The sequence below is a fragment of the Microtus pennsylvanicus genome, chromosome 10 (genome assembly GCF_037038515.1).
Source record: "Microtus pennsylvanicus isolate mMicPen1 chromosome 10, mMicPen1.hap1, whole genome shotgun sequence".
In the NCBI taxonomy this organism is placed as follows: Eukaryota; Metazoa; Chordata; class Mammalia; order Rodentia; family Cricetidae; genus Microtus; species Microtus pennsylvanicus.
Window position 1 is genome coordinate 27,160,223 of NC_134588.1, and position 24,766 is coordinate 27,184,988.

The 24,766-nt window shown below is 52.5% G+C and overlaps 1 protein-coding gene across 2 annotated transcripts in view; it reads right to left on the reverse strand.

The window, feature by feature from the left end:
• Slc60a1 (solute carrier family 60 member 1) overlaps positions 1-23,177 on the reverse strand; it is a 36,971-nt gene extending 13,794 nt beyond the window's left edge. Inside the window, exons 1-8 of one of the 2 annotated variants that reach the window (XM_075987884.1) lie at positions 22,838-23,177; positions 15,092-15,290; positions 13,889-14,149; positions 10,319-10,484; positions 9,814-9,929; positions 8,499-8,672; positions 3,342-3,489; positions 440-510 (exon numbers count right to left, since the gene is read on the reverse strand). In XM_075987884.1, the coding sequence (XP_075843999.1) occupies positions 440-510; positions 3,342-3,489; positions 8,499-8,672; positions 9,814-9,929; positions 10,319-10,484; positions 13,889-14,149; positions 15,092-15,290; positions 22,838-23,067 (1,365 nt within the window). In that variant the 5' untranslated portion in view covers positions 23,068-23,177. The remainder of the gene's footprint in view (positions 1-439; positions 511-3,341; positions 3,490-8,498; positions 8,673-9,813; positions 9,930-10,318; positions 10,485-13,888; positions 14,150-15,091; positions 15,291-22,837) is intronic. The other variant, XM_075987885.1, reaches the window with a different exon arrangement.
• Between the last annotated feature and the right edge of the window lie 1,589 nt (positions 23,178-24,766).

The window sequence follows — 24,766 nt, forward strand, 5'->3', positions numbered from 1 at the left end:
CCGGGGAAACAAATGTAACCTGGGCGTGTTGAAGGAAAGCTAGGGCAGACGCTGGACGTGAGCGGGGGTCCTGGTTAGCAGGGCCACAGATTGGGAGACATGGACCTGGGCAGATGGATAAACAACACTGCCAGACTCAGGGCACACCATCTGGACTCTGAGGGCCAACAGCATTCTCATGGGGCCCCCCTGGCCTCAGGCCCAGACAGCCGTGTTTGCTTTGGATTCGTGCATTCGGTCATTAAGGTCTCCGCATCCCACATCCAGAGGCCTGGCTTTTGAGTCTGGCTGGCGTGGAAATGGGAAACGGCTAGCTCCAGCCTGGTGGGATTCAGGAAGTGAGAGCTTGGACTTAAAGGCGGTTGGCTGAATCTTCTCATCTACTTGGGGGAGTGCTCCCCAACCACTGCCCCTCCCACCCCGAGAGGACCCCACTTACCAAACCAACCAGCATCTGCAGGACCATCTCGCCAATTCCTGCCCCGGTCACCAGCACTGTAGTCGCACAGCCTAGCCAAATGGGAAGAGGAGGTTGGGTGAGAGCAAGCCAAGGATGCAGAAGTGAAGCTATCCGAATCCAGAGAATCCTGGGACACCTCTGGAAGGTCTAAGAGAGGACTGTGGGTTAAGACATCTAGGGCTCCGATCTGTGACTACCTCAGGGTGGTCTCCCTCCGGTTATTCCTATGTCTCTTTCTTGTTCTCAAACCTTCATAGTTGTGTAGCCTGGCATTCGGGACTCTTCTCAGCCTGACCACTGCCTGCCCTTCCAGAGAGATTGAGACCTTCAGAGCACCAGCGTAGCATCAGAACCCGAAGCCCAAGGCCAGTTATAACACCCCTCGCCAGGTTTGCGTGCTTTCTCTAGAATGCTCGTCCAGGACAGACACTTGAGGCCAGGTCCCTCCACTTCAGGACAAGTCTGAATGCTTTATGTGGTTTGTAAGGCCGTCTCTCACACTTTCTGCTCCCCAGCCACCCTTCAACCAGGATAAACTGACTTCATAACCTGTGTTGCGGCCTGTCTCGGATGCGATCCTTTACTGACCCACAGAAGATTCCTCTCCCTCCGCCAGCTCATGTGTTGCGCCCGAGTTTAGATTTCCTTTACGTACATCTTCCACAATCCCTATGCATAGGATGGCAGCTTCTTCTCTAGCCCTGAGTGCCCGTTCCCGGCACATTCTGACCCCACTAGCTGATGGTCTTTCTTGGCTACCAGATACTATTTATTCCGGGAGGCTGACTGCCTCTCTGGTTCCCTGACACATGCCAGAGCTCATCAGTGGCACTATGGCCAATGATGACACATCTCCTGAGGGCTCTACCTCTTCCAGCCCTTTCTCCCTCAAGTCAATCCCTGTCCTGCTTGTGCCTGCACATCCTTCCTCCGCATCTTACTTTATTTCCCACCCTGTTCCCCGTGCAGGGCAGCTCACATCCCATCAGATTTCTAAACTGCACGCTGCTCACTCCCCTCTCTGAATTCCAAGGGCTCCCCACTGTTGTGTGTGTTCTTTTGAGTCACCCTGGGACCCTTCTGCACATCAGCAACAGTGTCATAAACGTGCAGCTAGGGAGCCCTGTGAGCCGTCAGTGATGCCAATCAACCAAGAGCTTTCCATTTTCTACCATGCAGCACATTCCTACGGGATCAGCATCTGTCTCTGGGTTATTTTCGTGGTGCTGGGGAGCAAACCCAGGGCTTCCACATGCAAGGCAAATGCTCTGCTATTGAGGTGCAACCAGCCCAGCGGAGGAAGGCTGCTGCTGCTGCTACTTCCTCCGTCTTCTTCCTCCTCTCTTCCTTCTTCTTCCTCCTCTCTTCTCTTCCTTCTTCTTCCTCCTCCCTCCTCTTCCTCTTTCTTCTTCTTTCCTCTTCCTTCTCCTTCTTCTTCCTTCTTTTTCTTCCTCTCTCCTCTTCCTCCTCCTTTTTCTTCTCCTTTCTCTTCTTCCTCCCTCCTCCTCCCTCCTCCTCTCCCTTCCTCCTCCTCCTTTTTAGAGGTCAGGTCTTACTATGTAGCACTAACTGGCCAAGACCTTATGTAGCTCTGCCAGCTTCTGTTTCCCAAGTGTTAGAATTACAGGTGTGAGCACCATATGACAGACAAGAAAACTGAGGCTCAGTGAGAAGAAAGAAATGAGGTCACTGGAGGTCACTGACCTGAAAATAAAGAGGTGGGACTGACACTTGTGTCTGCAATGTCCCTAAAGCCTAGACTTTCTGTTGTCCCTTTCTGGGACTGTGTTGGAGAGGACACAGCCTAGATACAGAAGCTGTGAGACGGGCCACACAACAGGGATGGGCCTGAGTCAGTGATCCACAAAGATGGCGGCCATTCCTCTCCGAGGAGATCAGAGATACTTCCTGGAAGGGCACAGGGTGGAGGAGTTGATGGAGGCGGTCCAGATGGAGAGTGGTTATGGCCAAAGCATGATGGGTCAAGGTGATTGCTGTGTCATCAAGGAACTCCAAGTACTTAATGTGGCTAGACTGCAGGCCTGTCACTCAGAGGGTCCCCTACGGCAGCACAGAGAGTGGCCTTGTGACATTCCCACACCTAGATGCTGTCAGAGCAGGCCACCTCCTGCTCTGTGACATCCCACTCAGAGGAGCCTGGGCTCTGGCTGTCGATTAGAACTCCAGGGAATCCCAGTGCTGAGCCAGTGGGTCAGATGGGGGCAAGATTGAGGGGCAACAAGCAAGTCCAGACTTACAAAGGCAGAGGAGGTGACTGGAAAGGGCAGCACTATTAAATATATCAAGCAAGTAAATGATGAGACAGGCTGAATTTAAGCGCGGACCGTGGGAAGTGACAGGCAGATGGGGCTGAGTGTCATCCGGCAGAGCCTGTTACCGCCATGGGGCTGTCATCCTGCAGAGCCTGTTACTGCCATACTGGCACACCAGTTCATCTCTCAAAATTGACATGGGATGTTGTTCCATCACTTAATTTACTCTCCTGAGTTACAGTCTGAGAACTTTGGTCTCCCGGAGAGTTGCCCTCCCTGCTGCCACGAAGGGACTGTGTCTCCTGGGCCTGTCCCCTGTTCTTCATGATGTCCTCAGTAGCACACAGGCGTGTTCCCAGAATGGGTGCTGACTCTGCCCTCAGTTCCACACAGGAGACACAGAAAGCCACGGACTGGACACGCAGGAGACATAGAAAGTCACAGACTGGACACCCGTGATCAAACATGCTTGCTCTCACAGGCCAGGGGGCGTTTTAATTTTCCTGGTAAAAGAAAGTCCAGGCCTAGAATACCACAGCAGGCTGGGAGCAGGAGAGAGGTGGCCATCAGCTGCAGAGAACATGCTTCTGTGTTCCTCTGCCACTCACCTTTGTACTGAAGGATGTCCTCGGTGTAGGCCAGCATACTGGGGAAGGTGCTACTCAGAAACAGCCCCAGGCTTGCGGTCCCCACGAACAGGAAGATGACATTGTAGGAAAAAATAAGCAGCAACAGGAATGTCACCACCACTCCCACCTGTCACAGCGGAGGCAGAGGCAGTTTAGAGAGGGCACAAGGCTGCGCACCTTAGAGAAAGGCAGGCGCATCCTCGCTGGCCCCAGGAGAATGGTGTAGCCCATGCGCCACCCTGTGGTCTCATTGATACCTGCAACATCGCTAGTGCAGGGTCCGGGAAAGACTGCCACCTGGGCAATCACGCACTCCTACGCCCAGCATACAGTGAACACAGGGACTAAGCACTGCTGGTCCCCAGGGTATTCTATGAATCTGGGTCATCAATATTCTCCTTCCCACTCGTGGAGGGGGTAACACCCCACTCTTCCATGAAGCATGGTTTCTTGTCCCCTGACACCTGAGTTCCAGGGTCCAGAGTGAGGACGCCATGAGCCAGCAGTATGGGTGGTGGGCATTGGGTCCCCACCCTCTGGGAATCAACACAAGCACCCAGGAGGACTAATGGTGGTGGCAACCAGCTTGGTGCCTCTTAGATTTCTCTTAAATCCCATGGCTGGAGCTGAGAAATGGATAGCTCAGGTTGCATGCCCAGACATCTTTGTGGCTCAGCCAAGTCTCTGCCCTACAGGCAGAGTTTCACGAAAATAACCCAGTTTCTATGCTCTTCAAAAATGTTTTTTATGTAAGTGTTGGGTGATTTCTATGCGAAACCCAACTGGGAAGAAAGCAGAGCAGCACAAGGCTGGGAGTCCAAAGCCCCAGGAGCGGGTCCACGCTGAGTGTCTCCCAGTGTGGAACCCTATAGTCTTCATCTTTACACCAGGCGCTAGCAAGGGGATGACGAGGCTGGTGGTGAAATGATTTGAGACTGGAAGTGTTGAGCTTCCAACGAATGTTCGATTACTCTAGGATTTCTGTGTGGTTTCCCTACCCTGAAGGCTGGGAGACAAACCCACGACTTGGTACCCACTTGGCAAGTCCTGCACCCCCAAGCTACAGCCTCAGCTCTGCGCTCTAAAAAAACTCCATGTTCTATGCCAAGTCCTAGCTTTGATGGGAAAATGTCCCTGAATTGGGGGCTGTTCATGTGTTAGAGAACTCAGCCCGGGCGCCCAAGGCCCTGGGTTTGATCCTCAGCACCACAAAGCAAATCATATCCTAGGATGTGCCTGTATGCCTGTTTCTAGGACAATAAATACACAGACCTAAAAGTCATGCAAAAAAATCACAGCCAGTCCTGAAACCATTCCTCCACTCGCAGATGAAGGACTGGACAGGCGGAGAGGAAGGGACCTTCACAGAGTCACAACAGACCTTGGGGAGAGGGAAGTGAGTGACCCCAGCACATGAACCCCATTAGCTCGGCCTCAAGATCTCTCAGAAGTGAGGTGTTCTAGAATCACCCTCCCCCCTCCTGCCCGAGAGAAAGCCATCAGGAAATAGAGGCTGAAGATGAACATGTCCCTTCACCATGGAGAGGCAACTTCAAGGCCTCTTTCATGTGGTAAAAACACAAAGGCAGCGGGCTATGGCGGTGCACACCTGTAATCCCAGGGTTTAGGAGTCTGAGGCAGGAGAATTATGAATTAGAAGCAGCCTGGGCTACACAGTAAGACCTTGTCTCAAACAAACCAAACAAAACCAGAAAAGCAGGCACTGGAGTGATCACTCAGCAGTTAAAGAGCACTGGCTTCTCTTTCCCAGGACCTGGGTTTGAGTCCCAGCACCTACATGATGACTCACAGGCAGCAGTAACTCCAGTTCCAGGGAGTCTGATGTTCCCCCGCTCCCTGCCCCTGCCTCTGTGGGCACCAGGCAGGCAAGGGACCTGCACAGACATATATTCAGGGAAAGCACCCATACACAACACCCCGGAACCCTCATAAAGGTGGAAAGAGAAAACCAGCTCTTCAGGGTTGTCCTGTGGCCTCTACACACTTAGCATGGTCCAGGTATACCTCCTGACATCTCTCTCTCTCTCTCTCTCTCTCTCTCTCTCTCTCTCTCTCTCTCTCTCTCTCTCTCTCTCACACACACACACACACACACACACACACCTACTACTACTAAATTAAGTTAAAAAAGCAGAAGTTGCTGGGCGGCAGTGGCGCACGCCTTTAATCCCAGCACTCAAGAGGCAGGCAGACCTCTGTGAGTTTGAGATCAGCCTGGTCTACAAGAGCTAGTTCCAGAACAGGCTCCAAAGCAACAGAGAAACCCTGTCAAAGGAAAAAAAAAGCAGAAGTCACAGGTATATCTATGATTCCAAATATAACACATTTCTTTGGCTCGATGACCCCACAGCTCTGTTTATTCTTTCTTCCTCTCTGCTCAGTTCCTGGGCGTGACCAGAATTCTATTGTGGGGTCTCCATCCACATCCCCTTTGCTGCAGTCACAAGGTTCAAATGTCTCCATGCTAGGGACACTTACTATCCTTACAACCATGATGCTGGTCCAAAAAAGCCAGACACATGTAAGAAACTGCTCCACAGACACAGCTATCCCCTGGACCACCGACAGTGTGATCCCCACTGAACTCGGACTTTCCACTACCTGTCTGTCCCTGCCCAGCAGCTAACTGAAAACCCTATTCATTCTCTGCTGTCCACCAGTCGTGTTTAGGAGTTGGCTCTAGGGGCTGGTATAGCTCAGCAGTCTAGCACATCCTTAGCACCCCACCCCCTGAAAAAACAAGACTCCACACACCTGTAACCCAGAAACAAAGAGGACATTGTTCTGGAGTCTGCTGAACATTGGAGGAGGTGCTGAACAAGAGGTGCTGAAAACCATCCTGACCCCTGGTGGCCCAACATTTGGAACTCATGAAGCTGTGAAAGCCTCTGACTAGCACCAAGTGCCTTTTTTTGTGCGCCTGCACCTAACTGTGAGGAGCTGCGTTTGTCAAGGTGGTGAAGCCTTTGAGGCTGGGCACATCAACCTGGTGACTAGGAGACAGGAGAGGATTGGTGGGCTGGGGAAACCCCCAGGGTGGTCAGCTGCTGCCGTGTGTACTGGTTAAAGACTAGCGCAAAGAGTAACCTCAAGATGCCACCAAAGATGACTTTCCGCACAGGAAATGAGCAAAGGAAATACTTAGCTCTGAGGGGCAGGGGAACACTTCCGTGTCGTCGTTTGGATTTCAGAAGACCCACAGGTACAGGCTGGGTCTTTAGGGTATTTTTGTAGCTTTAACTTACAGGTGGTAGGACCCTGACCCGGTGGGACTCCCTAGGTCACTGGAGGCATGTCATTGGAAGGGACTGTGGCAATCCCACCTTCCCTTCTGCCCTTTTCCCCGGCTTATGACACTAACAATATGCCCAGGCCTACTCCAGCCTTTGCCATCCAGCACCCCATAGACTAGATCATAGACTAGAACACCCCAAAGTGAGAGCCGGACTAACCCCTTTCTCTTTATAGTTACCGTACGCATGTCACTGTAGTGATGGAAGGGCCCCATCCATGTGATCGCTCTAGCCCCCTCCTTGAGTCCTGTTTTCTTCCTCCTTCACTCAGAAAAGTCCTGTCCCCCCTGCCCCACGAAACATCAGAGAACCTTTCTGCCTAGATCTGCCCTCTCTCAGCTATTCTGCAGGAATGAACGACCTCTCCCTGACTACCATCAGAAGCGTTTTAATTGCTGCTTGTTTATTCATAGGTGAGTTCTCTCTGTTGCCCAGGCTGACCTTGAACTTAACCCTTCTGTCACTGGGACTGTAGGGATGCACCATCACCACACCTAGCTGGGAAGTCTTTCTTTGTTTCTTTCTTTTTCTTTCTTTCTTTTTTTTTAAAAAATTTATTTATTTATTATGTATACAGCATTCCTTCCATGTATGTCTGCAGGCCAGAAGAGGGCACCAGACCCCATTACAGATGGTTGTGAGCCACCATATGGTTGCTAAGAATTGAACTCAGGACCTTTGGAAGAACAGTCAGTGCTCTTAACCTCTGAGCCATCTCTCCAGCCCCCATCTTTTTTTTTTTTTTAGTTTTTTGAGACAGGGTTTCTCTGTGGTTTTGGAGCCTGTCCTGGCACTAGCTCTTCTAGACCAGGCTGGCCTCGAACTCACACAGATCCGCCTGCCTCTGCCTCCTGAGTGCTGGGATTAAAGGCGTGCGCCACCACCGCCCGGCCCCCATCTTTTTTTAATGTTATGTGTATGGGTGTTTTGCTTGCATATATGTCTGTGCACCAATTGTGTGCAATGCCAGAGGAGGACACAAGAGGGCATCAGATCTCCGGACCTGGATTTACAGAGCTTAGTTAGTCATCCCATGGGTACTAGAAATGGAACCTGGTCCTGGAAGGGCAGCCAGTACCCTTAACCACTGAGCCATCACTGCAGCTTGGGAAGTGCTTTCTTTCAGTGGATTTCCTGGAAAAGCCGTGAGTTCCCAATCCCTGGAGGTTTAAAAACAGAGACTGGCAGGGATGTCGCAGAAGTGATCCAAGACTCGGGGGAAGTTTGACAGAGATGGACCCTAAGGGTTCTGTAATCTGGAGTCCTTTGTCATAGATGGCGACATGGACGTACATCAGGACACAAACCTTTATCTAGTGCTTGGCCCAGACCCTGTTCCCAGCCAAGCTAGTTCCTTTGCCTGGCTACATGGTAGTCTGGCCATCCAAGACTCTCCTGGAGAGTTGCCAAAGGCAAATCCTAGGTCAGGCCAGAAGCATTGACTCTAAAGCCTTGCTCCACTGGTGAGAAGGCTCCGAACAGCCGGGCACGGTGAGAAGTGCAGGAGGACCAAGGCTGAGATCTACATCCCTCATAATCCCGGCAGATGTCAGCTAGGGACCACTTTCCATGCCATAGTAATCACCCACTGTCTCTTCTGTTGAGGTGTTTAAGGACGTAAAGTCAGTGGCCCAGGCAGGGGAAGGAACTCTGCCAAGGATACACAGCAGGTTCCTCTTCCTTGATCTCCACCCTCCCTTGCCAGCATTCCCCTCCTCCATTTCTACCTCCTCATGGTTCCAGCAGAATATAGTCCTGAACAAATGTCTCGGCAGTGGTAAGGGCAGGAATAAACAAAGTCTGTACTCCTAAGAACACTTACCACGTTGATGAACACCATGGTGGCTGGCCTCATCCTGGAGGAGACAGGGATGGAGATGAGCCGGCCCAGGGTGATGAAGCCCCAGAAGAGGCTGGGGAGGTAACCAGCCGTCTTGTGTCCGACAGACAGTGGCTTCTCCACAGCATAGCTATACACAAAGGCGGAATACGCACCCTGTGTGAAGAGTGGAGAGAGTGAGCCTCACTGAGCACACCAGGGCCTCAGCTGGGACAGGCTGGGGAAGGGCGGGCAGAGGCCATCTGGTCTTGTCCCTGGTGGCTCAGCCCAAGATGCCCTGGGAGCTAAGATCATGTGGTACACTCACACCCAAGCTGAGGACAGAAATGGTGCCACATTGGTCTCCATGGGGAATCCCTACAAGGCTTGGGCAGACAGGCCTGGCTAAAAGGAAAAGGGCTTAGCCTCTTGCTTTACAAATGAAAAAAAGAGAGGAAAAGGGTCCATGTTCACCTTAGAGCGGTCTGCTGTGGCCTGGGGCTTGTGAATAGGGCCTTCTCTTAGGAAAGTCCCTCCTACAGCAGTCAATCACAGCCAATCAGGACGTCCCTAACCTAGAAGACTTCTGGAAAGGGCACTAAATAGAGTTGACAGAGTCACCCACTGGATGGACAGATAGGCTGGAATGTGGCTTGTTTATGACATGAGCTTGTGAAGCCCCATTGACAGCACACCAGAGTTTATATAGTGTCGCCTCTCACAGGGCAACAGGGCTGTGAGCTGTCAAAACTGTGGGTCACAGCCAGGCATGGTGCTTTTGGGAGAAGGACCAAGAGTTCAAAGCCAGCCTAGGCTACATTTGATCAAAACAGAGCAAAGCAACTAGAACTGAAAAATCTTGGGTCACATAGAATTGGAAATAAAACAAACAAAACACCAGACAGGGCTCTTTCTAGAATTCACCAATAAAACGGAATGGTGAAGCCGGGCGGTGGTGGCGCACGCCTTTAATCCCAGCACTCGGGAGGCAGAGGCAGGCGGATCTCTGTGAGTTCGAGACCAGCCTGGTCTACAAGAGCTAGTTCCAGGACAGGCTCCAAAGCCACAGAGAAACCCTGTCTCGAAAAACCAAAAAAAAAAAAAAAAAAAAAAAAAAAAAAAAAAACGGAATGGTGAGAACAGAACAGATTCCTGGTCCTCACGGGCTGTGGCCACTGTAGAAGATGGGCAGGACACCAGTTCATTGCTCTGTAGGCGAAGTTCTGCGGACCCCTAGTGCTTTTTTATCTTCTTCCCAGTCCAGGCTGGGTACCATGGTAGAGGCCTCTCAGCAGAGCATGCTAAGATGAAGGCTCACCATCATCCCGTCGGTCATGAAGAGGACCAGAGCGGCTGTGATGTGGATGGCGAAGAAAGAGCACGGGGCACCCTGGAAGTTCCTCCTCTGACAGCAGCTGAACAGGTCCTCCTGCCCTGAAGGAGGCACAGAAGGGTGGGGAGAGTCAACCCTTGCTCCAACCCCTCTGCTCGCCTAGTTAGGGGCGTCAGCAGGGGCTGCTTGCCGCCTCCACCTCCCCAGCTTTCAGGTACCTGTGAGGAGCAGCCACTATTCTTTGCCCACTCCTGGTAGAACTCAGGCTCACAGAGGTTAACTAACTCCCCTAAGGTAACCCGGGAGAGAGTAGAGAGGATGGAGACAATCTTCCCTTTTCATTCTTCTTGCCAGGTAGCTCCATCTCTTACTTACCTTACAAAAACTGCCAGGACCAAAGATTGTTTCTGACCCCTAGCCCTGTGCTCTAGGTTCATCTTCTGGGTGTGGGGTTTCTAGGGCCGCCAGAATAGATTACAAGAGCCCGCACCTGAGTGTGACTGAAACCTGGGGGCCAGTGAGGAGGTGTCGTCCTTCTCAGCGGGCCGGGTCTCCAGTGCCAGCTCGTCTGCAGACAGGAGCAGTGGCTTCCGCTGGGGGCAGGTCAGCAGCCGCTCCTTGGACAGCAGGAAGAGAACAGCCAGGGGCACTGGGAGCTGAGGGCGGTAGAGGGGGCAGGAGGGTCTGGCTTGCTACATGTGGTCCATGCGGCAGGCTCACAGTCCAAGGTGCCCACCTCACCAAAGAGCCTTTGCCAACCCATGAGCCAAGCATCTGGGTACCATCTAGGCTTGGTGTGAGCACTGCTGGCCTTGGCCACACCTATTTCTCACAGGAGATAGGGAAGCCTTTCAAAGCCTAGACTTACAAGGGTCCTGACTACTTAGGCCAGGTGCCGGTGACCGGCTTACTAACACACTTACTCCTAATACTGCTACAGCACAGTGCCTCTTGTTTCTGTGTGTCACAGCCCGATAAAATGTGACTGGGGGTGGCAGTCTGGAAAGAGCACTCACTGTTCTTGCAGCGGGCTTAGATTTAGTTCCCAGTACCCACATGGTGCTTCACCACTGTCTATAACTCTAGTTCCCAGGCATCCGACACCGTTCTCTGGCCTTCGCAGTCACTAGATGCACCTGAGATACACTGACACGCAGGCAAAATACTCATACGCATCATGTCATTTTTGAAAGTGCCATCAGGGTGCAGAGGATGCGGCTCAATGGACGGTACCTGTCTACCAAGCATAAGGCCCCAGGGTTTGTCTCTGGTACTATCAAGGGGTGAGAAAAATGTGCTGAAAAGATTTGTTATCACATTTCCCAGATGGGACAATCGAGGTTCAAAGTTATTATACAGCCACAAACTGTTAGGACTGAAGGAGACCTGGGAGGTCGACTAGATACAGAGGTTCCCCCACATGGCCAGCACTGGTTTTCGGATTCCAGCCTACATGCATGTTCCTACCTCTGGGCTGCTCGAGTGATGCTGTATCTTTGGAGGGTACTGAGCTCTGTTAGGAGCTAGATGACTAAGCTAGAAAACACCGGCACGGGAAAAGTGCCGGTTTCCCCTCCCCCTGCCCAGCTCTATGCTCTCCACACGGAGCCATTTAGTCCCAAAGGTGCTCCCTAACCCAGTAGGAAACTCCTCCTACTTCTGAGGTTGCCTGGAGAAGCAGCCACTGCCTCCCACAAGTGTTCCTGCCCAGGCCCAATCACCCTCACTACCAGGAAACTTTATGAAATCTAACTGCTGTTCTTCCTGGTCTGGCTGTAAAGATGCTCACACCAGTTTGAAGACAAAAAGCCACCCAACCCCACGCCGACACCTCCCTGTGGTGCTCTTGAGAGCCTATTTCAACACTCGAAAGGCAGCCAAGGTCACAGTTAGGTGTGTTGCCACACACCTGCAGTCTCTGCTACTCAGAAGGCAGGAGCTGAAGATCAGCCCAGGGCACTCCAAGTGTAACCCCAACTCACAATTTACAACAACAAACAAGTTCAAACAGCCCTTGGAGGTTATAAAGCCACACACGGAGACCTGCATGGCAAGAGACCTGTGTCTCTGTGCTGGGGAGACTCAGCCCTCCCTCCAGCAACTGGGGAAGCAGGAAGCAGGCATGGAGGCCTCAGCAGCAGAAAGCCTGACAGAAAGCCAAAGGGAAGCAGCTGAACCCCAGGCCTGGCACTTGGGAGGCCTGAGGAGGTGGGTGAAGGAAACGGCTTCACGACAGATTAGCTGGCAGGAACATACCTCGCTTTTACAGGAATCTCATTCAGGGACACCGGTGCCACCCTGAAGACCAGCCAGTGCCGGGCAGGTGTGTATGTGTGTGAGCATAAGGAAGCCAGTCCATCTACTGCTGTAATTCCTTCGGCCGCGGGCTATTTATGTTCAGACACACACAAATAGGGAAATTCCCAGAAATCTTGTAGCAAGCAGCCTCGCCAGTCTGCACCTTTGTGGGGAGAACAGACCCTGGGCCTATGCAGGGCTTCCTGCGTGCAGAGTCATAGCAGGGATCCTTCCCTAAGCAGGGATGCAGGTTCAAAGCTGCCTTGATCCAAAATGGTGGCCACGGGTATAAAAGGGACAGAAGAGAGGAAAAGTGGTACCTTGTTGAGGGCATCACTGACCTTCCAGCCCAGGAAAAGGAGCAGACTAGGCCTATCAGGGCCTCAGGCCAGTGAGGTGTGACACCCCTCTGCATGCCCAGCACTGATCTGGTCAGGGCTTAGGGTCCTTTCAGTCCTTTATGCAGGCATTCCTCTGAAACAGTGCAGTAGCCTACGGCAGAGAGGCCCTGGGCGAAAGTAAGGAGGCTCACACAGGGACTCTCTCCCACAGCCAGGCTATTGGCCACCTGGAATATCTTCACTTCCGGCCCATGATGAGGCCAGTCATTAAGATGGCTTGGGTCACTCCCAAGCCTGGTGGGTTGGGGACCAACAATCTCCCCTGGGTTCCCAGGGGATCCTCTTGAAGTGCAGAGCACTGGAGGGTTCTAGGTGTTAGCCAGAATCAATGCTGACTTGGCCATGTGCACGAAAGGGGCCCGAGCGGCTAAGCTGGTCGGGGTCAGTGGTCTCTGTGTTGTCTAGTGTCTTGTTAGTGACCCAAACTGGAGTCACATGGAAACAGGGAACCTAAATTGAGAAAATGCCCCATCAGATTGGCCCGAGGTCACGTCTGTCGGGCATTTTCTTGATTTATGCTTGGCGTGGGTGGTGTTGCCCCTAAGCATATAGTCTTGGGTTGCTTTATAAAAGCGAGCTGGGGGGAGCGGGGAACTGGGTAGATGATGGCTCAGCAGTTGAGTGCACTGGCTGCTCTTCCAGAGAACCCCAGTTCAATTCCTAGCACCCACATAGCAGCTCACACACGTCTGTAACTCCAGTTCCAGGGGTTCTGACACCCTCACACGGACATACATGCAGGTGAAACACCACAGAACATAAAATAAAAATAAATTATTAAAAAAAAGCAAGCAATAAGCCACGGGGAGCAAGGCAGCAAGCAGTGTTCCTCCATGGCTTCCGCTTCAGTTCCTGCCTCCAGGTTCCCGCCCTGGCTTCCCTCCATCATGGGCTATAAAGCGAAAGCCAAAATAAACCCTTTTCCCCTTTAGCTGCTATGGTCACAGAACAAACCAAATGAAGACAGTCTCTCTGTCGTTTCTACCACAGGAAGCAGGAACTCAAGGCGCAGGGCCCAGGAGATCCCCATCAGTGATGAAGGACCCCAGAGAAGAAGCCACTATCTGCCATGATTGGCCTCTTGGTTATGGAGGAACAGAAACGATTTTCCACAAGCCTCAGAGAACTTGGAAGCTGACCCTGATTTTCACTGTGTAAACATAGCCACAGCCTTCTTTTCTTGAGAACTGCCAACACAGAGTCACAGTGAGGGACTTTGGAGATGATCCCTACAGGTCACTTCTCTCCCCTGACTGGGGCCAGGCATGTTTCCTGGGTCTGAAGATTCTGTGCTGGGAAGCTGGACTGGGAGGCCTGCATTGTCCCCAGCTCCTTACCCTACCTGCACCAGGGACACTTACGTTGATGAGAGCCATGATCCAGAAGGCATAGGATACGTGGTTCTCTGTCGAATCCTTTGGGGGCAGCCTAGGGATCGTCTGGTTTGACCAAGGTTGGGTTGCTGCATGATGCTGGCCCAGGACCGGGGATGCATGGAACAGGTGGCTTCTGGAGGTGGCATTGGCTGTGCTATTAGCAGGAAAGCAGTTGGCCTCTGACAGGAAGGGATCAGCAATCAGGGGGCTCAGCAGAGCACCAAAGCCCACGAAGAAATGGAGGACCTGGGTGGGGGGTGGGTACCACTCAGCCTGCTTCAGGACTTGCTTCCAGAGGGTGCAACCTCCCCTCACCTTTTACCTGGTGTCCCAGCCAGGGTCCCCCTGCCTGGCCCGAGAGTTGGGAGGAAGACTCAGGAAGCAGGAGAGAGAAGGAAGAACGTCGAGAAAAGCCCCCTTGCGCCACACTCGATACCTGGGGTAACTGGTGTGGCAGGAGTCAACCCTTCCTCCCCCTCTCCCTTCCCCAACTCTATTGGCATTGGTGCTGTGCCTGTTATGGTGGTCAGTTTCACCAGCTTGATTGGACTAAGACACAGCTGGGGCACTAGGAAAGCACCCCTCTGGGGATGTCTGTGAAGGCATTTCCAGGGAGGCTTAACTAATGAGGGAAGACCCACCCCAAATATGGGTGACCCCATTCCATCAGCTGGGGGCTGAGGCTGAGTCACAAAAGGAAAAGGAGACAGCCGAAACCTGGCATTCCCCTGTCTGTTCCCTGGTTGGTGCCAAGGACTGAGCCATTCCTGACCACACCGTTCCCCCCCCCCCATCATGGACTGCATCCCCCTAAACTGTGAGCCAAAATCAACTCTATTCCCTTAACTTGCTTCCTTGGGTACTTGGTAACAGCCACAAATGCTGGGTGATTGGAAGGAAAGAGGAGAGGAGGAGAGAGATGTGAGAACGGACAGCGAGCCCTCAGTAACACTGCCTTTCCTCGTTAGAGAACTTTAGTTAACACCGGGATTCCTGGGAGAGGCCAACAAGGCAGGCAGAGATCACCCCTGGAGAGAGGGAGAAAGCCAAACCCAGGTATTAGGTTACTGATAGTGTGTGGCCCAGCTAGTAAGTGATCAGGACAGGCTGAGCCACCACCATCCCTGGAGACAGCCTGGGAGCTCCCTATGCTCTGCCCAGTACCCAGCCTCCCCCTGTGCAGCTCACCTGAAGGAAGAAGGCTGAGTCCTTCTGGTATATCCTCACCAGCTGCATGTTGGCCACGGTGTCGATGCAGCCCATGGCTAGGCCCGCCAGCGCTATGACCGAGGCCAATACCTTCACATCATGGCAGAAGGGGATGACAGCAAATACCAGGGAGATGGCCAGGGTAGAGGTGAAGAGGGCCCATAACGATTGGGCCAGGCTGGGCAGGGGAGAGCTGGAGTCAGCAGAGGAGCCCAGAGCCTCCCTGGAAGGCCCCTGCTCCTCCCCATTGCTCTGCTACCAGTGGGAAGGGAACTGCTCACAAGCTGTGGGCTGCAGGCAGGTGCATGAGTAAGCGATTCCTAAGTGCAGCAATAGCCTCTCATGGCTGCCACGAGTACTCCGGATGTCATACTGGTGCTCACTAAGCTCAGCTACTATGTTATGTTGCTAAAACCTTAAATTATCCACTTTAAGCAATTCTGTGAGACAATATTCCTGTCCCCCCCAGGGAGGCTCCTTTGAGCATCTTCAAGGGACATCTACAGATAAGGGTTGGGGACCCAGGATGAGCCTGAGCCTGGAAGTCCTCAGCTGGGCAAGAGTAGGGCCAGGTAAGCTACGTGTACCCTTCACACAGGAATTGACTAGGGCTGTCTTTCCAGGCAGAGCCAAGCTGCCAGGAGCAAAGCTACAGCACAGAATCTGGGTTATTCAGTACGCCTCTTCAAGGACAGAGGTCAGGGGCTATCCCCACGGAGACCAGTGTGAGCAGTTCCTGGTTTAGACAGACATCAGAACATGCGGAGGGCTATCCCCATGAGAGATGGATGTCAAGATCCTTTTGGCAGGGAGTTCTACCTTATAACCAAGTGCCTAGCGACAGGATCAGGCTTGTGTGTTTAGGACCACTCTATATGCTAATGGGCTGGGTTGGGGGAAGAGCTTGGGCAGCAAGAAGGTTCTAGAGGCTGTGGAAGAATGTCCTCAGATTATGAAAAGGGAGAGGGGTGATTCCAGAACACTGGAAGGGCAGAGGGGACCCCCAGAGGTGGAGCAGACTGTTTTTTGCCAGCACTCAACTCTGGTCTCCCGGGCACTCAGCCACCTCATCTCCTTGCATCTGATTAAAGCCTTTATCAGAGGAGTTCTGTTGATAGTAGCGGTTCATTATTTTGTTATTTTCTCATTTCCAGGCTGATCTGCTGAGGAGATCACTGTTCATGACCCCTGTCTGTTCCCACTCAGAACCTGGGGGTAGACTTGTTTCAAGGCCCGACTGAGGAGGGTAGAGGGAAGGTGGCTACAACGTGGCTGCAGTCTTACGGCTGTCCCTTGGTCCCTGCTCTGACAGTCCCCAGCCCTGACCACACAGCTAACCTTACTCCGGTGCTTGCTTGTGTTCCTGCTCTGTGATACCACATCTCACTGGCCTCTTCCTCCTAACCCAGTTCAGAGGGGATGCCTATGCACACAGGCCTGACGAAAATGGTAGACCTTAACTTTCCACCCTCTCTATCTCCTTCCACACTTCCTTTCCTTGTCTAAGACAGACAGGCAACCTCTTGCAGACCAACTTTGGGAATAGCAAGAGTCACTTCTATATGTACCTTCACCGACCCATTACCATGACCTCACTCACAGGCCAAGTACAAATACTCTCTGAGGAATTAACCCATTATGTATGGCAGCTCTCCTAGCACTCTGAGGTAGAAGGAGGAAGACAGAGAGTTCAGCACAGCCTGGGCTACACAGCGAGACCATTTATCAAAAATGCAAAAGAAACCAAACAATTGGATGAGACCTGGAGGAGTGGCCATACTGTGTGTCTAGTGTGTGTCTATCAGGTGTCCTGGGGTACGGCTTGTGTGGAAGTGGTCCAGGACAGCCCTCAGGCTTCTCACAAAACCCTGAGGGCATGGAATCTAAGACCAACAAGCTGTGACAGAAGAAACCACGGGGAGGAAGGGTAAGGCCTGGTGTTGCCATGTGTGCAGAAGCCACCGACATTCATCCACAGTGGTACAGACTTTTAGTACACGTGAGCTGGGCATACTGGGAGGTGGACCTCACGCCTGTGCCCATTTGACTCATGAGTGAACCCAGGCTAGGAGGAAGCGGAAATGGAAAATCCCTTCCCTCTGTCTCCTGCCAGGACTTGGGCTGTAGTTGGAGGCTAAGCTGGCTACCAGAGTCTGGAAGGCTGACCCACACATTTGTCCTGAGAGTAGACCAGCCGTTCAGTCTTGCAGGTGTTGCAGGGGCTGCGTGTAGACATTCCAGAAATCCTTCAGAATGGAGCGTGGCTCCCAGGGCCAGGCTAAAGTATATGCACTGCCGATTTTAAATCCCTTTCAGGAAGGTGGGTAACTGGAGATTACAGAGTAATGTTAAAAAGATTTTGACATCAAAGATACAGTAGACTGTGTGATGAAAACACTTGGTTCGAGGCTCACCTCTGATTCTGCCCAAAGTTTGACCCGTGGCAAGTCACTACCTCTCCCCTCTTGAGCCTCGGTTTCCTCCCCTCTAACTGAGGATAGCCAAGTGCTCCATCTTAAGGCCTCATGCGGTTCCCTCTCCAGTTCTCATCCCTCCTTGCAGCGCTGGGCTTCCTCAGCAGGGCCCAGGATATGTGCCAGCGAGAAGGCCGGGACCAGTGCCAGCTCTAGGTGTCTTCCTCACCTTTCTCGTGAGTGATCCTTGTAGGCCGATCCGGGAATGCCCCAAGAGCCCACCTCCTGGCCACACGGTGTGTACCAGTGAGAGCAGCTCAGCTAGCACCTAGGGACCTTCTCACCTTACAGACCAGGAAGCTGAGGTCTAGATGGGAAGGCAGTAGTGTGGAACTGAGCCCAGGGGCTTGACGCCCAACTGAGGCCAACATCCAGCAGAGCACCACTAACCTGCCCTCCACTGGAACTCAGACATGAATGTTAAATGAATCTCTTTCCTCCAGGGCCTAAGAAACATATGCCAGAAAGCCTGATAAATGATCAAGTTACTTATTAATGACTTCACAGGAAGCCGTAAATGGGAGTGGAGAGAAGGAGGGGCCAGCATCCTCCTTCAAGTTGGCTGAGATTACGGAGGCATTGCCTGCTGGGCCACTTGGCTCTGTGACCTTGAGTGAGCTGCTCTAACCCCTCTCAGCACTGGTTGCCAGGTGTACATGTGACCACCTTGGTGTGTCCCTGCCTTGGGCACCTGGTGCCCTGAAAAGTCAGGCAGGGCCATTTCTGCTCTCTGTCTGCAGCTGGGGAGAACTCTGCTGGAGTCACCCCAGGGTCTGGGATACTGCTGTTCTCCTCAGGAACTCCCTCTCCATGGCCAGATGCTCGGGCCTCTCTTTTCCCAGTTCCAATGGACCCGTCTCTTTCTATAGAAGACCCAGGGAAGGGATGGGGACAGATTGGTGGGAGTCCCAGGAAAAGCCTCACCTACCTACTTGAGGGAAAGAAAGTCCTTTCAGGAACTAGGATCAGTTGGCAATTTTCTCTGAAGCCAGGCTGGTGGGGGCAAGAAGGGCTCCCTATACCGCAGTCACCTCAAGCCTCCGTATGGATGTTCATGGCCCCATGTTGGGGAGGCAGGACTGCCCTGCTTGACCCAGGCTGTGGCTGCACCCTGCCCCAGTGTCTCTCTGGGTGCTGAACATTTGCGAAGTGCCTTAGAGCCAAACCTTAGGTCTGTCTGCCCAGACACCTCTCCCCCAGTTCCTGACATACCTGACCTGTTTCTCAAGAGGCAGTTCTTTTGCTGTATCAGACACCCTTGTAAAGACGGTCCCATAGGCTTGCCTGCCCCTTTTTTATGCATCGTTTCATTTACCTGATCGCCTACTTGTGAAAATCTGGTTATTTCCACTTATTTATGACGAGTAATGTGCACATCCAGGCACACATTTTGGTGTGGGCAAATGTTTTCCCTTCTCTTGAGCGTAGACTGAGGAGCAGAACTGTCGGGTTCATGCTAACTCCATGCTGAAGCTTTGCTTGTCTTATTTTGATTGAGACAGGTTCTCAGGTAGTCTAGGCTGGCCTTAGAGGCCTTATGTAGTGAAGGATAGCTATGAATCTCCATCCTCCTGTCTCCGTCTCCCACGGACTGGGACTACAGGCTTACACCCCTATGCCTGGCTTTCAGATGTTTTTACACAAGAACCTTTCTGGTGCTGAACTCCCAGTAGGACTCTGGCACATGGTGGACAAGCTGTTGACGGGAAAAACAGAGGCTTCTGGAAGTGAGGTCAGTCAGAGCCCAGCCCAGAGAGGGGAACTGGAGGTGTTGCGGTCCAGGGTCTGCAAGGGGCCAGTGACTCGAGATCCAAGTGGACTTGGAGCTGGCTATGAGGAAGGTGTGAAGACTCAGTTAGCTCTAAGGGTTTGCAGGAGGGATTTTTAGCTGGGTCTAGGCAGCAGGAGACTTGATGATAAGAGGGACTTAAGATTTAAAAAGATAGATAAGGAAGGTGACAATTGGCACATGTAGCTATCCAGCCCTCGACCACTTAGTGCAGGGGAGAAGCCAAGGAGATGCTGGCGATCTTAGATTGTCAATCTACTGATGTCTTGAGATAAGGGGGTTTCCCAGCTGACTGGGGTGATTAGACAGGTCCCACAAAACCAGAAAAAAAACCTTTTGTCTAAATACCCCTTATCTGTCCTGTCATTCACATGCCTCCTCAGCCTGCCAGCCACGTGGCTTTCTATGTCTCTTCTCTAGATTTCCTCTTTGCGCTCAACAAGATTTTCCTAGGGGGCTGGAGAGATGGCTCAGCGGTTAAGAGCATTGCGTGTTCTTCCAAAGGACCCGAGTTCAATTCCCAGCAACCACATGGTGGCTCACAACCATCTGTAATGAGGTCTGCTGTCCTCTTCTAGCAGGCATATATGCAAACAGAATATTGTATCCATAATAAATAAATAAATATTAAAAAAAAAAGATTTTCCTAGGGAGGCTCCAGTTCAGGATCCAGTGGCTGTTCCTCCTCTGCTAGCCCTGCAGATGGCCTTCTTTAAAGGGGAGCGGAGGAAGGCTGGGTTGCCCTGGGGTCCCACTCCAACACTTGCCCTACAGAGGCATCTAGAAGGCTCCCTGTGGCCCAGGGCCCTCAGATTAGGCAGGAGATAGGATCTAAGCACAACCCTAAAGCAAAGCATCTGTGTGTCTCTCCCGCCCCCCTCTCTACAGCTGGCCCCTGAGATTGGTTAAGGCAATCCCCAATTCTGAGTGCCAGCCTGGCGCACTGACTGGTAATCACTTAAGCTGAAAAGCACTTCCTTGCAGGGACATTAGCATTTCAACAGACGGGGAGGTTGTGCTCCCCACTTTAGAGGCCACGTCAGGATTGGCTGGGCTTCTGTTCACTTCCGGGGTGGGAATGGGGAGACTGCTCAGACTTAGCCAGGTGGGGGCCATCATTGCAGACACCCAGAATTTCCCCTTCTTCCCCACCAGAACCCTGCTTTGCTCTGTACCAAAGAAAACAGTTCTTGGTCTTGAAGCTGTGAGGGCCGAGACTTAGAATTTAAAGGCTAACCCCGAGAGCCCTGCCTGGCTCTGGAAGAGCCCAGAGGTCCACACTGCCTTCCCAGGGACTGACAGAGCTCAAGAAAACTCAGCTCATGAAGACCGACAGGATATCTATGTATCTCCATCTCCTGCACAGACCTTAGCAACGGAGCAGTCACAACAGAGCGGGAGCCCCTTCCAAGGCACCTGGGACTACGGACAAACGCCCACATGCAAACCCTGGAACTGTGCAATGTGGGACAAAGTCCCCCTTCCTTTCCCTTCCTTCCTTCCTTCCTTCCTTCCTTCCTTCCTTCCTTCCTTCCTTTCCTTTTCTTTCTTTCTTTCTTCCCTTTTCCTTTTTTTTTTTTTTGTTTTTTGTTTTGGTTGCTTGAGATAAGGTCTTGCTATGTAGCCCAGGCTTGCCTTCAACTCAAGGTTCTCCTGACTCAGCCTCTGGAGAGCTGGGATTACCACACCTAGGTGAATTTCATAACCACTCTATGCCTCTGCTTCCTCGTGTATAAAACAGAGACAATATTATTACTTTGCAGGGCTGTAGTGAAAATGAAATGGGTTGATACAAGAACTAAGAATAGCCCTGGCACAGGCCTTCTGCACAATGGTTTAGTAACTATTGTTGACATGGCCATGGTTTCCTGCTGCAGGGCTCTCTCTCTCTTGCCTATTCCCCGAGCCCTGGTGGATAAGGAACCTAGAGACAGGAGCAAAGCCAGGGAGAGGTGGCCCAGTTGAGTGTGTATGTCTTCCCATTTCAGAAAGACAGGCTTAGAATGATCCTCATTCGCCTTCCTGTTTGCACTACATGTGTTCCTAAAAAGTCCTAGGAAGGAGAGCTTCTCCAAGTCACATCCGTGAGGATCAGGAGAGTGGCCCAGCAGCAGGGAGCTTGCCTGACACACATGCATCCATGGGTTTCACGCCCAGCACCCCCACACAACGACAGACTCCCCTCCTCTGACAGTCAGAGATATTCCCTCTTTCTCTTCATTAATTTTCTAGGTTGAACAGGTCTTTAAAATTCCTGTATATCTGACCCTATCCCAAACCCACAAAAAAACCCCAAAAAATCAAAAAGCATCAACAAAAAGCAAAACAAAATAAAATAACAACAACAACAAAAACAAAAAAACAAACCACTGATAGGTACAAGACTTGCTTTGGAAAATTCTTGCATTTGCAAGAGAATATGGGGGAAATGAAAATCGTCACTTTCCAATTCTGAGGTATGGCAGGCTCTGGATTGCTTTGACTGGGGTCCACTTTCTGTGGACATCTGTACTGCATCTTCCCACGGCTGCTGCACACACAGCTGGAGGATTAAGCACTTAGAGCCTTCAGGCCCAGAATGGTCTCTACACCCGGATATTTTAATTACTTATTTTGCGATAGACCTCCCAACCGTGGTTTTACGGTCCAGGTGGAATTTGGAGGACCACATAGCAGCCTCAGCTCTAGGTCTCTCTGTTCCTGACTGAACAGAGAAGGAAGGCTGCTGCCCTTCTGGAAGAGGGACTCCTATACAGTTAGCCAGGAGAATAACACTCTGCGTGGCACCCAAAGGGTGTCATTCCGAGTGCCAGAGAGAGATCAGAGCTCTGTCCTGGCAGAGGCCAGGGAGGAGTAACAAGGTAGAGGGGTAGAGAGGGGGGACCCTGGGCACCAGAGATAGAGGATGGATGAGAAGCTTTTTATTTCTCTACCTGGCTCTCACTATACAGTCTCAGAGGCCCAAGGGCTCAACCTCCGCAGACCAGCGCTGGCTCCCTCAGGAGACCCCAGGAGCTTACCACCTGTGCCAACTGATGCAGAGCTACTATTAGTAGAGCCAACAATGGGTGCCTGTTCAAACCCACAGGCCAGTCCTGTCACCGAGAACTGCTCCCTGAACTGGCACCACCAACTGTCTTCCCATCTCAGTGCCAATTCCACCTCCAGTGCTGGGGCTACAAAACCTCAAGAGGAGCAGCGAAATAAGGGTCCTACGCATCTCTGTACATTCCATCACTTCTTGGCTGGTGGGCACGGAGAGCGAGGGCGGAACGGTTTTAAGCTCTCTCAGGGGTGAGTGAAGGCAAATACATAGCCCAGAAGTCACCTTCAGTCCCGGGAGAGTTTTCCGGGAGAGCATGTGGTGGGGGAGGGAGGCAGCCCCTGGGCTAAGACCCAGCCCAGCAGGGCAGGTGGTCGCAGCTGCGGGGAAGTGGAGGGGCGCGCGGGCGCGACACTCACGTCCTCTTGAAGACGCCCCCGAGGGCGCTGCCCAGCAGGAGGCAGAGCTGCTGCGAGAAGAAGACCCAGGAGATCTGGGGCAGCGAGCTGTGCGTTTGGCAGCGGAGGTCCAGCAGCGTGGGCCCCAGGAAGGCGATGCACAGGCCGAAGCTGAAGAAGACGCTCCAGTAGGTGAGCGTGGGCTGCAGGTTGCGGCGGAGCAGCCCCGACACCCGGCCGTCGCAGCCCATGACTCGGCCGGCTGCTCGCAGCGAGCCCAGGGCCGAGTGCGGCGGTCGACAGGAGGCCGGGCGGGAGGAGGAGAAGAGAGGAGGGGAGCGCCAAGCGGCTGCCCCGCCCTCGGCCAGCGCGGGGACGCCCGGCGGTCGGGGGCGCCGTGGACGCACGTGTCCCGCCGCGGGGACCGCCCTGCCTCGCCCCGCCTTGCCTCGAGTCCCCGGGGACCTGGGCTGGAACCCATCCGGGCACGACCCGCCGGCTAGCGCCAAACGCTCCACGAACCCCACACTTCAGCCTTTCCTCTTGGAGACCTGAATTCTCTTCAGTTGATCCTGGGGGTGCCGCAGGTAGACTTCGAGGATCTGCCAGTGCCTCCCTCTACCCCACCCCGAGAGAAAAAGTAGTCTCGTGTGTACATTGTTTTCTTGTGGCTTTCATTTGTAACCTCAAGGGGTTTAGCATATTGTCCCTTGGAGCCCCCTTTCCCACCCCTAGACACTTGGACCATAGTTTTGCTGCTTTTAGGTTCTGGGATTGATTCTAAGGCCTACAGCATGGTAGGCGAGTGTCCCCAGTCTTAGAAACTTAGGTCTTCTCCACTCTAAACTTTGGGATAGGAGGGCCAGCACCGGCACCTGTCCGATAGCAGGTGTGACATGCAGGAAGACTATTTCTTCCCAGTGCAGTGAGGGAGGGCAGAAACCCTAGGACTTCTAGAGTAATTCTGAGATAATCCTCCAGAGTTTTCGTTCTCGAAAAGGTCTGCATGTGGTGGAGGGGCTTGTTTAGGCTCCAGGACCCTGCTGCAGACCCCAGTAACCCTAGATGGTTGTGTGTGGTCCCGCCTCTGATGGAGCTAGGATGTACCTGTACCAGAATCTAGGAGCAGAGCAGTAAGGCCCTTTGGTGTCTTTCTTGCCACATGTTCTAATAGTGGTGGAGGTAAATACATCTTGCCCGCTTGTATCTAGGGGTACCAGGACTGAAAGTTCCCAGACAGCGATTGGCTGAGTGACCCCCATGGCGACTTGGCGTGAAGTGGAGACCATCAGTTTCTCTTGCAGGCACACTGCCTCAAAATGCTACCCCATACCTGTTCCATCCTGTCCTGGACACGTCCTGTCCTGGGCTGTATTCATCAGAGGAAGGCTCCAGGAAGTGTCCCGCTGTCTCAGTCACTCTGTGTGGGTGATGGCAGGGACTAACTTAATGGTGGTAAGGGTGGGCTTTGCAATACTTGTTATAAAGTACAAAGTTACCATCTAGAAAAAAATGTCATAATCACCAGCTTTTGAGTCCTCTCAGCCACTGCTGCAACATTCTAGAGCAGTGAAGCTCAGAAATGGGGAGGGTGACCTCGGGTTCAGACCCCTGCCTCCTCTCGTTGTCCCAGTGATAGCTTGATTGCTTTGTTCCTGACTGACACTTCTACTGATGGAGACTTTGCTTGCCATTTTCTTCTCATTTTTAATGTTTTTAAAAGATTTATTTATTTTATGTATGATTTGCCCGCGTGTATATCTGTGCACCATGTGTATGCCTGGTGTCGGTGGAGGTCAGAAGAGGGTGTCAGATCACCTGGAACTGGAGTTACAGATGGTTGTGAGCCACCGTGTGGGTGCTGGGAATCTAATATGGGTCCTCTGGAAGAGCAACCAGTGCTCTGAATTGCCGAGCCATCTCTTCAGCTCCTGCTGGTCATTTCCTGGA